The sequence below is a fragment of the Trachinotus anak genome, unplaced genomic scaffold (genome assembly GCF_046630095.1).
Source record: "Trachinotus anak isolate AG129_WGS33_773 ecotype Australia unplaced genomic scaffold, CSIRO_AGI_Tana_v1 ptg000032l, whole genome shotgun sequence".
Taxonomy (NCBI): domain Eukaryota; kingdom Metazoa; phylum Chordata; class Actinopteri; order Carangiformes; family Carangidae; genus Trachinotus; species Trachinotus anak.
In genome coordinates this window covers 7,753,146-7,766,034 of record NW_027273883.1, presented here as the reverse complement: position 1 = coordinate 7,766,034, position 12,889 = coordinate 7,753,146, and the positions used below count along the sequence as shown (strand labels likewise).

Sequence of the window (12,889 nt, the reverse complement as noted above, 5' to 3'; positions counted from 1 at the left end):
TGTCATGCATAAAAAATGTAAATAACTATACTATTCTAATTTTTCTAACTATTCTCATGGGGAGTTTCAGTATAAGGGATTTATTCTTATCTGAACTGAATATGTATGCTTTGTAAGTTTTGCAGTACTTTTAATTTGTGGTAGCTAGAGTCCACCTGCAGTACAAACCAGAAACCACCATCTACCTCTACCCAACAGAGCTTCAGTGAAGCCAGTTAACACACAATCGAGACTGAGTGGTGCAACTTCTCAAACTAGTTTGGATCTGATTTTGATAATTTATGAAACCAGTTTGCACAGCAGAGACACACACATTAGATATGAGTCCAACTACTGCTGCACTGTAAACATCTGCAGTTACAGTACATGTTAAATTATATATGTTCTGTATAACACATGCTCTGCTCTGCACAGATGGAAGACAGACCTCCATGGAAATCTATCTGATACCCTGTGAGAAACTGGTTCAATACAAATTCTTATGCTGTTTTTCAACCTGTGTCTGAAGCTGTGTTCACACTATGGGCAGAGTGGGAATAACAGGAAAAACACCATGAAGTCCGACTTGGAGACTTTCAAAAGAGAAAAATCTCAACTTTCTTTTTTTGAGAAATCTTTCAGTTTTTCAGTTCGCACATTTCTGCCTCTTTGTAGCTGTATCTTGTGAGTTCTTTATGCTTTATAAAACAGAATATAGAAGGACATCTCATGAGATCATTTCTGAATGACTCCTCGTTTTCTCTCTTTCACAGATTCTGTTCTGTTCTCTTGTGTCCCTCTCACCCATTCAGTCTGGCCTGCTGCTCATTTTACATTTAAATGCAGGTTTGTGATATTCTGCAGCAACACCCCACAAAGTCCTTATAATTAAAAGTGTAAACTCCCTCTTGAATTTCAGGTCCTATCGTTCAATCATTAATTTTCTTCTTTTTTTAACAGCTCTTTCAGGAATGAGGAAATGTGGAATGAGGAACGCACTCTTTCTCTGAAAACCGGTACTGTAACGTGTAATCGTGTAATTCTCTTTACAATAGTTCCCTCCTACCACTGCTGTAGGAGAAACCTTTCATGCTAAATATGGGTTGACAAAAATCCATCCTGCAGTAACATAAGACTAATATGAAAGCTTATAAATACCACATTCTCAGAAAAAGCATTTTTCTAGTGGGCTGAGACTGATGATTTTTCTGCTAATTGGCTGTTATATAATTGGAAAATGTTCTCTTTAATTAGTAATCTACTTTTATTTGAATGCCAAAGATAATGAGTTGTGCTGCGCCTTCACCTTAGATCTCTCTCTCTATATATACACACACACACATACAGTATATGACTTAATCTGATAGTGCGGGGGTCCGTGGCCATTTAAATACCAACTCACAGGGGAGACGGGGAGTCTATAATTAATAGTCCTGCCTCTGGCTTGACCCTCAGATGAGAACTTAGGAAATCTCAATAGCAATTTTAAGTCATTGTCTGTAATATTGTAATTGTAGCCAGAGGGAATGTGCTTTACTCTGACATTTTCTCCATTAAAGAGGACAACAGGCAGCTTCTGATGTATTTTTCTGCATGTGTGTACCAAGTGGTGGGTTCATGTTCAAAGACGTTTTTCTGCACATAGTGGAAGTGCTCACTTTTACATTATAGTATATGAATACTCAAGTCAGTTGCCATCTAATCAGGGGTCTAATCACATTATGCAGTACCAGGAACCTTTTCTCCTCTAAATTATCTCTCTTACTTTCACCTATGACTACTGAGAACATCTCTGTCGCAATGATACTCTTACTGTGTATAATCATGGTTCTTTGAATAAAAGCATCCATTAGATCTCTACATGCAATTCTGAATTCTGAAGCTCCACTGAATTTCAATGCATCTATGCATACAAATACTGGTTTTGGAGTATATCTCCATTAGTTTATTTCTTTTTTTTTAGTTTAACCCCTTTCAAACACAAACCACCCCTTGGGCCACTTTTAACTGACAAGTTATGGTGGAAATCTTATGAGGCCAGATCTGCTAACATTTCTGTAAAACTTCCAAAATGACACAAGTCTGATCTGAATGCCTTTGAGTAGTGTGAAGACCATGGTGGCACAAGGTTACATATGCACAAAAAGACAATCAGTGAATGTCTTCAGTGGTAAAATATGTTTTGAAATCCATCTGTGATTCAGCCTGTGAGAGATAGATAACATTCTTCTCTTCTTCTTTTATTTTATTACCAATTAATTCAGCGCTCCCTCTATTACACAAGCATTATGGTTCTTTCCATAAAGGTGCTGTCATTTCTAAATCACAAAAAGCCAATAGTTTTAAAAAAGATTTAAAAAAGCCAGCAATGTCATGTGTTCCATGTCTGAAAAGAACTTCAAATATTGTATCCATCCATCAGCTTTCACTTAAATATTTAAGCTACCTGATGTTCTTTGTGTGAAACTGTCTTTTATTTGTCTTGGGTGTGTTTATTGAATGGAGCTTTTGAGTGAACCCATGTGTACAACATAAGCTTAAAATTTCCACACCTCCATTGCGCTGTAGTACATCTTCTTTGCGTCGTCATCCGTCTTGTCTGACATCAGGTAGGATTTGATCAGGTACTCATAGAAACTATCCCCGAGGCCACCAATGGAAACATGATCTACGAGGGGGAATGGGACAGAAACAGGGTTGTATGAAAATAATCAGCAGGGTTACACACAGGTCCCTAGTCAGGCTATCTACAGGTATTGAAAAGTCTTATAAAGACAGTGAACCCTGTGTCCTTATAAAAGAAAAATCTTCATATTTTGAAATACTTTCTCTTGCCTTCTATAAGCAATAATTTTAGTATCTGACTGCAGTTGTTGGGTGCTGCATGACGCTGTTCAATCCTCTTTTGTGGAGTTTCAGGCAGCACCATCAGACCATTAGGAAGCTCCGTCACTACTGCTAGCCACAGTATCTAGGAAGTCCATTGTCCCTTAATGGACAAGTTGATTTTACTAAAAACTTAGATGAAGTAATGATTTTTCATTGGTTAATCCATCCATCCACTTAATGCCACTTATCTGGGCCAGGCTGCATTGGTTTAATTAATGATATCATTAGGAATTATTGTTATATCCTGCATGTAAAAAAAATATGATAGCACAGTAAACAATTCTAGGTTACATCCGCATCATACTTTGGCCAGTATGATTGTGAGACAGGTATTCAACTGTATTCTATGTGGTCATAAAAAGGTCTTACAAGTGTTACATTTAACTTGGTGAACCCTGCAGAATCCCTGTTGATCCAGTCACAAATCAAGTCTTACAGAACATCACATCTGACTACCTCTTGTTTGGTTCTCTGGAATCACAGTGTTGCAAAAGCGTTTGTGTCTTTTGATAGATCGTCTCAAATATGCAGCTCTCTTTGACTGTTTGTCATCACTCTTGGCTTTTGTGATTAATTCGTGGTGGGCATGGTCATGCCCTCACACAATGTTGAACCCACACGTTCTCTGTTCACTTGTGGTAGAAAATACTTTATTTAAAAGTTAAAACCTAAATTATGTAACATACTTCACTCTTGTGAGTGAAAATTGAAACAAGTGGCTGTTGAGTTTCTTCCTGTTTGCTCCTAAGTTCACAGTCAAATTTATAAAGATGAGTATGATATTGCAGTGGGGGCGTGCATGAGTCTTCTTCTATCCACTCATGCTCGTTGCGTGCGCACACACCTTTGCTGACTCCCCCGCAAGGTTATCACAGTGCTGCTGTGTTTGTCCTTGACACAGACAGCTGAGGGAGAGCTGTGAAGCCAAAGCTTCTTTTCCTTTTGTGGCACTAAATATGTACAATTTTGCTCCTCTACAAGCTTTCCCACAACAATTAGCCTCTGTAATCATCCAGATTACCACCTTTTCAGTCCCAGCGTCGTCTTATCCCGATAATTTTTTTCACCTCCTGTTAGGTAAACCCAAAAGATCCAATTTCCTGAAGTAATTGAATTCATTATCATTTTAATAACCCAGAGGAATGGGAGTCATATAGCCATTGCTATGAGCCTGATATTAAAAATGAAAGGAAATAGACAGGTGGGTGGATGGATGACACTGATGAGCAGCTAAAAGAGCTTTGACACGTGAGGTGACTAAGGGTCTGTCAGTGGTGTGAAAAGTGGGGGAAAGGTAAAAACCTGAAATGACATTCAGTGAGGTAACATGAATGACCTCACCAGGGCATTATTGAGATGTAAAATGTATGTTTTCTAATAATGTAGGTACCTGACCTTGTCCTTCATTACAGATAAAACCGTTCAAAACCTTTCTCTGTAACTCAAATGTACACATAACTCAATGACAGCTGTTGAACCAGTGTCCCGTGTACAGTAGTTATAGCACTTACGTTGGACCCAGTTGCCACTGACTGGACTGAGGAAGTTGGGATACAGGCCGTGGGGTTTTTCAATCTTGTTCAGAAGTTTCCTGATGTTCATCACCTGCAGAAACACCACGGTACAAATGAATATTATCAGGCTAAAGGACTGTCATGTATCACACATTCAACCTACTGTACTGTATACTGCCTCAAAGCTGAAAAGCGTCTAGCAGGGAAATTGTTTTTATAAAATATTAGAAAACTGAAAGTACAGCAAAACGGGAAATGCAACCAATATTCCGAACCTTCTCTGTGTAGATGGGATTGTTGGAGAGCTCACTCAGATGGACGAATTCGAGGTGAAGGGTCCCGAACTCAGCCAGGATGCTGCTCCCGGCTGAGGCCCAGCCCCAGCTCCAACTGGTTCCACTGCAGCAGGGACAACATCCAAAACAGGGAGACTAAGTACAACAGATATCACATAAAGGCATACACAGGTATAAACTAGAGTTGGGCAATCCAGGTGGATCCATTGTTGGGACCCTTCAGGTTTGGGCTTGTATTGGGCTTGGGTGGGATTGTTCTCAGATGTAACTTTTAATAAAATAATAACAAATTCTCCCTCAGTCATCTGAGTTGAAGTGTTTTATGTGATGCGTCATACACAATGCCCACAGAGGCAGCAAGAGAGGCAGTGTAGCAGTGCACTGTGGTCGCCTGGCAAGCTAGGGAGAACTTCCCCAATGATCTGACATTTCCAGTTAAGCAGAAAGTATCAGTGGTATATGAATACAGTCAGTAGATCTGAATTCTTCATCCAAGTCCAGCACAATTTTCTGAATTTCATCCTGTTTAGATGTGAAGTTCTTGTGAGTTTTATAGGCAATTCCAGTTTCATATGATCCTGCTATATCTGCAGCATTATTACTTGTAAAGTCCAGCCAACTATTGCCATACTTGTTTCAGTTCTTCCACGGTCTCTTTCAGAAGTGACCTCAGTTATTACACTGCACATCACATTCAGAACACGCTGCAGCTGAACAAAGTTGGAGAAAGTAACCAACTCAGTCCCTGATGGTCCTCTTGCCCTTTTGTACTCAAACTCTGCTTAATGCATCATGGCAGACACACTTGGGCCTTATTTTATTTCCTTTTCAGATGGAAATCAATAACAATCTACGGTTTGTCTCCAGTGGTCTCTACACTGCAGTTAGCACACCCATTCTGTGTATACTAATCTATATAAACATTTGGCTATTGTCATTTGTGGGTTTCAGTCAGCAGAACATATTAAATTTCCTCATGCAGCTGAATCTTAGCATAAACAGACCACAAACCACCCCTGAACACAAACACACTGCAACGACTGGTCAGTAATCAAGTAGCAATTTATCAACAATAGTTCATCAAGCAAAAATGCCAAACATTTACTGGTTCCTCCTTCTAAATGTGAAGATGGGTCTTTTCTTTGTCTTATCTTTAAAGTTTTGGACCATTGATCGGACAAATCAAGCTATTTGAATGCATCAAGTTGGAAAATTGCAGGTGTTTCCCACTATTTTCATATATTTTATAGATGAGAGGTTTTCAAACTCATGGCATTAATTAAGCTTCTTGATTGCACAATTGACCCAATTTGCATAAAAAATGAAACAAAATACACCCCAGAGTCATAACTCAGTCAAATGTGAACATGCAGACATAATGCACATATTTTTAGACTTATACTTTCCAATGATAACATATTGTCATTGTCAAAGTATCCATAGATTTGCTAAGAAATCATAGAAACACTCATCATCACATATTCAAGTTTTCTTCAGTATCAAAGTAATCCAGTGATAGTCATCTGTAAATTAATGGGTGCAAAGCAAAAAGAAACTTCTAATAGCTAATTAATTCATACTTTCATGGTGCTATATTGCTAATGTGGCCCTCAGTGTCACACATTGAAAACCCCTGTTACAGTTCAAACAATTAACTGAGAAAATAATTGACAGATTAAATGATAATAAAATCAATCTTCAGTTGCAGCACTATTGACAACTACACGAGTTGAATGAAGTTGAAAAGGCTTAAACTGCCTGCAGCCAAATTCATGCACCAAGCAGCACCAATACTGATGTCAAGGTTATAATAACATGGTAATAAAGACAATCAGCTGATGTCATTAAAACAAATGACCAGGAACACATAATGGCAAGGTTTGTGTTTTCATTATATACCACACACTACCTCGATACTGATACTGGATACAGAAAATAGCGATGTTAGTGTTTTGGCTTTTTTATTTTTCAACTATAATAAATTGAGTACTTGTAATGGAGTTACCTGTGCAAATGTTTTGATTTGAATAGTTAAACTATGTAAAGTTAACTTGGCATAAAACCTTAATTACATTATGTCTGGCAAATTAGACTTCTGTCTGCTCAAAATAAGCTCATCAGTCTATGAAATAACCTCTGCCATCATCTACCACTACATGAATTCATTGGTGCCTGCTGTGATTGATGTGCGTGTTAATTTTCTTTAACCTCAACTTGAAACTTACCAGTGCAGCCAAGTTATGTGCATTCACGGTATAATAACAGCCTTACCTAGAAACTATGAACATCAAGGGCACCCTTCAGTCTTATTTCCTCAAGTTAGTGTGCATAATATCACTCTGTGCAAATGTAATTCACAGTGAATGTGTGGTGCAATACTGTTCACCCATGATTAGTGGAGGCAGAATGTTCTATGAGAGTGACTTTACATATCCTCTAATAGATGCTGGGGGAGATCAAACATCCGGTAATAAATTGAATTGAAATTGTAAGAAGAGGAGAAGGTGGGGTGGGGGTGGGGTGTGGGAGATGGCTGGTGTGTGAGGGCAGAGGGAAATCAAAGAGTTTACCACTCTGGTGAATGCATCCATTAAAAGTTTGGGGGCCACATCATTAGTAGTTCTGGCTCGAGTCACGTCTGATTCCTCCTTTAAGAGGAATCAATCTGTGTATCAAAGCGGAGGTGCAGGGCGGCGGGTGGTGTGTTTGTGAGTGATTGGAAAAGGGAAGGGAAGAAGGGAGCGGGTGGGGCACGCAGTATCCACATCACTGCTGCCTGGCAAACAACAACACTGGCACTCGTTCATTAATCTTTTCACCCTGTTTAACAAACATCCGCTCACGCTCTTCCACAGCTATCAGAAATATAATTAGGTGTAGAAAATGATGAAAAAAGCTAAAATCAATATCACATGTCATGCATAATGTGTTGGGGGAAAATGGCATTTTGTACACTGTAATAAGGAGCTAAAATGATTTTAGCCAGTGATGTTGGCTAGGACTACACACTTCATTACAAACGTGTGACCTCTCAGTATATGTACTGGTAATCAAAAATTATTTCCTCTATGAATGATGAGAAAACCTACAGTATATCTGTAATTCATTTAAGGTTTAAGTGCTGAAAGGACCACAGTCTTTTTAGGTGTAGGAAACCCTCTGTTATCAGGTTTGTAAAGGACTGGGTGCGATGAAAACATTAATGTTATTCTCAAAGTCCAGGGCAACATCTGCAAATTGCTTATCTACAGATTTACATTCAGTCTGCTTTGACAAAAATGCTAAATCTTCACATTTAAGAGGCAGGAACTAGAGACTGTTTGGTTTTAACTGCTGGAAAATGTAAAATTAACAATCAACTCTTCATTTCAGCTCTTAAATAAAGAATAACTTGTAGAGATCTGGTGTGCAGTCAGTGAAATGTGAACTTCCACCTGAATGTTGTCATTTAATGCAACAGATATCATGGAGTTTACTACTATCTGCTGACCTTCGGCAGGTTGTTGTGTGTAAAACATACACACTCATAACACCAAGGAATGCACGACAGTTTGTCACTTTTGCTTTGTAAGAAATTACTTCCCACACACTTTGTCAGAGCCACAGGCTGTGCACCAGAACTAAACTCCCCTGTGTGCACAGTGCTTGCTGACTGCTTATATTCTGTTGCACATTGCATATGTTTTCCTCTAAAGTGACACGTGTGTGTGTGTGTGTGTGTGTGTGTGTGTGTGTGTGTGTGTGTGTTTGTATGTGTGCGAATCATTAGGTTAGGCTTGTTTGTGTGTCACTCCATAGCCTCCACGTGACCACACTATGGGCAGCATGGTTCCTCCTGCCCATCTGTACCACAGACCCATGTTGGTGATGTAGCCGGAATTAACTGTAGAATAGGGTAATTAAATCTGCCAGCAGCTGTCTGGTTTGGCCGCTGGGTTAATTGGTAGCAGGTGGATGACAGAGGTGCCAAGAAGCATCTTATAAAATTAGGAAGAGGTGGCTTACTGTAGGATTTACCATAATCTTAAAAACAGACATCAGGAGTTTCAAGTAAAATTTGGCTGAATAACTTCCAAGAATCACACTTGGTTGTATGAGTATAATATTTTAGATCCAGTCACACAGAATACTTAACTCAATCCAAATGTAAACTTATTTTTTATCCTGTTATTCATGCACTGTACTGAGCACTGAGGAGGCACAACAGACTTACAAAGTGGGTACGTAGGCCTGTGATAATAATTTGTCTGTCAAAGTCACAGACACAGAGCTGTTATCAGCATTCATCAGTTTGTCAGATATTTTTTCTGTAATCATTTTCAACTCTTACTTCAGTCTCTGTGCAACATTGTTAAATCAAAAGAACAAGAGGCAAATATGTTATTCCCACTCTTGCTCTGTAAGGGTCAAAACCAGATCTAAACACAGAAAAATTCACGGTCAAATCGCTCTGAGGATGAAAACAGCTTGCAGTTGAGTTGCATGACTGTGGCATTAACAAGATCGTGTCAATAAAGATTTTAGATTAGAAAGGTAATGGTTTGGAACAGATTAAAAATTAACAACTCATTTAAAAACACACAAATATTATTCATGTGATCTTCTAGAGTGTTTATGAACACAGATTAATTCTTATCCAAATGTCATCGCCATTATAAAGCTTGGCCTGCAGCAGCTCTGTTGTCAATAAACAGAGGTTGCTGGGCTGTGTGTGTAGATTTTATTTTTTATTTAATTCACTTCTTGTTGTTTACTGTCATTGCTACAAATTCATGTGACTTGAATCTTCTTTCTGGCTTCTTTAAAATACGTGGAAGTTTATTTTTGTGTGCAGAGCTGTCCTAAGGCGCAACTGAGAGCTCAAATTCAGTGTTGTTGCACTTAGCTTAACAGAGCATGACAATATTAGCATTTCTCTACTTGTTGATAACTTACATGTCAAACTTGGCTCACAGTTTTTTTTTTTGAGTCAATCTCCCTCTGGCCTCTAAGATGAAAAGACTTTTGTGTGCTGATTAATGGCAGCCAACCTGATATCATCTTTTTATCAAAGATGGAGAAGGGCAGTTGGAGGTGAAGGCTGGTGCTGAGACTCACCTCCCCAGGTTGATGACTCCGCGGGGAATTCCTGTCGGCGTGTTGAAGGCAGGCAGCAGCTTCTCTCCCAGCTCCAGCACTTTTTTCTTGAACAGCTGGAAAGAAAACACAAAAGAGTGCAACTTGTAAAACCTGGTAAACACACAAACTATACACTTACAACTAGGTTGCAATACATGAATAATTAGAAATATGTATTTTACAAAGAGAAAAACTGCAAAAACTGCCTGTCATCTCACCCAAGTTTAGGAAAAAAACATTGGATTCAAAAGCCATGCACACATTTCCCCCGTTTTCCCCCTAAAGCTAATAATGTGAAATGTAAGGCTTGCTACAACAGAGCTCCAGCAAGATTGAAAGCAATCTCATTGATATAATCTACAACACTCCATTTAAAACCACACTTCCTTCCCATCTCCACTGACCAGACTCTCTGAGGCTGAGGCTAAAGCAACGTTAACGTATCTTCTTATGAGCAAAATTATCAGTCACCATATCTCCTTTACCCAGTGGGAACAATGCTTGGGGAAAAGAAATAAAGACAGTGAAGTAAGATACTGAAATCCTCCCAATGAGACGTCTGAAGAGACAAATAGGGTCAAGGTTGCATAGTAGAGGTGAGAGGAAAAGGGGAGATTCATACAAGAGACAGAAAGCCTTAGAGCTAAGAGAGAGCACAGAAAGTGATCGAGAAGAGACAGGCATGGTATATGGAGGAAAAGCAGTCTAGACAAAGGCAAAGAGCAATCAGAAAGAGGGAGTTTGGTTTGAGAGTGTAGCAGCATTGTGAAGCAGTGAGTCAGCAGAAAAACTGAGGATGAGGAGAAAATGGTCAAAAAGAATTGAGTTGAAACCACTGTACTTCACTATGATGAATGTTATCACTGCAGGCTACAAGCAGTCTGGAAAATAAAGGAATAATAATGACTTTTTGTTATGCAAAGTGAACAAATATTACTGTTCAGTTACTGTTAGAATACATAAGATTTTTTAAAAGTCTTAAAACAGAGGGTAGATAATCATGCTTTAAGTTTTGGAACAACATCTCCCATAATGCTTTGAAGGATGTAATGTTGCCATGGAATCAGTAAGTTATGTTGTTGGCTGTTGTTCTACCTTTTGGCAAATTTGCACCATTTAAAGTGTGTTGAATTAGCTATTAGCACATCCTGTTTGCAGTGTATCCATTCATGTACAGAGAACTATCACTGGATTACACTGGTGCTGAAGAAAACCTAAAAATGTGATGATTTTCAGGCAAGTTCTGCAGTTATGAAGAGCATCTTCTTTCTATGATTTCTAATATGATTTATGGATGTTTATTTGAGATGGACACCTGAAATATTGAGACATCTGAATCTAAAAATGTGTGATTAGTTTCTTGTGTGTTCAGGTTTGACTGAGTTGTGACTCAGACAATTTTGGTGCACATTGGCGCTCGAGGTTTTAAAGTACCTTAATCTCCATTAGTTGTATGTCAGAGCTGCTCCTCAAACTACTGATTGTATTTGTAACCACAATAACCATATTTAGTTCCAGTTGGTTTTTATAACACCTGCATGCACTTGTCCCCTTTCACCTCACACAGTATATTTGCCCCACAGTTTGAAAACCTCTGGAATACATTCAGAGTGATGTGTCCTGCATTTTGGGGAAATAATTTCTTTAAGACAGTTTTTTTCTCATTCTTTTGTACTTCACATCAAGTGTACATGCATGTTACAACCGGTACATACATGATATACAAGTCCTTTACACCCACTCTTGTGCTTAACGTGCCAATTTCACAGCCCATAGCTTTGGTGTCCTCTTAAATCTTACGCATGAGCCTTTGCTTGAAACACTCATGAATATTACTGCTCTTAAGACGACCCCCAGGGGATCATTGCAGCTTTATAGAAACACTGTATCACAGACCCACGCACTGTTGGGGGGTTAAAAAATTAAATAAATTAATACATGGGTGGTTGCATAAATGAACAAACAGACTAAGTACTGAATCTGCAACTGCAATTTCCAAATGGCAAGAGCCTGCCATTTGTTGTGTTTCATGCAGGGCTGCTAATAAGATATTCAGAGGATGTTTGCTACTGTACATGAAGAGCGCTTCACACACATGGTAGCACGATGGACATGATCCTTCATTAAAGCCTAACTGTTGACATAAAGGGCTGGGCACTGAACCTCAGTTCTTTTTGATGAAGAACTTAAAGTATCAAAACCATCAAAACCAGCACCAAGTTCAAAAACCATTAAGTACCAAAGGCTGGCACTGAATGCTTGGTCTTTGATTAAATATAAATCAAATATCATCTGATTTAAATTATTACTTTGCTAACAGACTACAGATTATAGCTGCAACAATTACAGAAAGTGAATCAACTAAGTTTATGATAGATTAATCAATGATCAATTAATCAGTCACTTTCCAAGCCAAGTTACCAGGCATTTGATTGATAAATGTGACAAACTTCTGCTTTTCCGTCTCTTAATATTATAAGAAACCGAATCTCTTGAGTTTTTACTGTTGCTCAGACAAAACCTTATGACATTTACTGAGTTCACGTCTGGCTCAGGATGCTGACATGGACATTGTTAACTGTTTTCTGATATTTATAGAACAAACGACTAATCAAGAAAATAATCCTTAGACACAGCCGACTGCAGACTGCATTTTATTTAGGCAATACTGCTTCATATTGAGACTATTTTGTGGTTTTGGTCTCAGAATCTCAGAATTTATTTTGTTAGTTTCATAAAACAGGGAAAAAGGTGCTGTGATATTTTATGTGTGTCTATCTGGAGCTCCCAGTAATCTGCTTACACACGACTGTGTCCAAGTAGTGGGGTGGGACCAGGGTGGCATGACACAGTCACTTGTTAATTCTGGTGTGTGTGTTTGTGTTACGCTCCCTATTGAGTCCTCAGGCTCGCTATTCTATCAAAGAGAGCACTAATGATCCTCCAACTGGTCTAATCTCTCCTCATCGGTCCTCTCTACCACCACTGCTGCTCAAACAAACCAGGAGCCCATAGGCACGCACACGCACACACGCACACATACTTGTACTTCTATCTTTGTAAGGACACTCATTGACATAATGCATTCCCTAG

General features: G+C 38.8%; 1 protein-coding gene across 7 annotated transcripts in view; it reads right to left on the bottom strand.

Annotated features, from left to right (window-relative positions):
* LOC139613564 (mannosyl-oligosaccharide 1,2-alpha-mannosidase IA) overlaps positions 1-12,889 on the bottom strand; it is a 182,322-nt gene that overhangs the window by 11,311 nt on the left and 158,122 nt on the right. For 4 of the 7 annotated variants that reach the window (XM_071470328.1, XM_071470330.1, XM_071470323.1 and 1 more), the window contains 4 exons: positions 9,777-9,870; positions 4,658-4,794; positions 4,380-4,473; positions 2,532-2,647 (listed from right to left, as the gene is read on the bottom strand). In XM_071470328.1, the coding sequence (XP_071326429.1) occupies positions 2,532-2,647; positions 4,380-4,473; positions 4,658-4,794; positions 9,777-9,870 (441 nt within the window). Of the gene's footprint in view, positions 1-2,531; positions 2,648-4,379; positions 4,474-4,657; positions 4,795-9,775; positions 9,871-12,889 lie in introns of all 7 variants that reach the window. The other 3 variants (XM_071470325.1, XM_071470327.1, XM_071470324.1) reach the window with 2 other exon arrangements.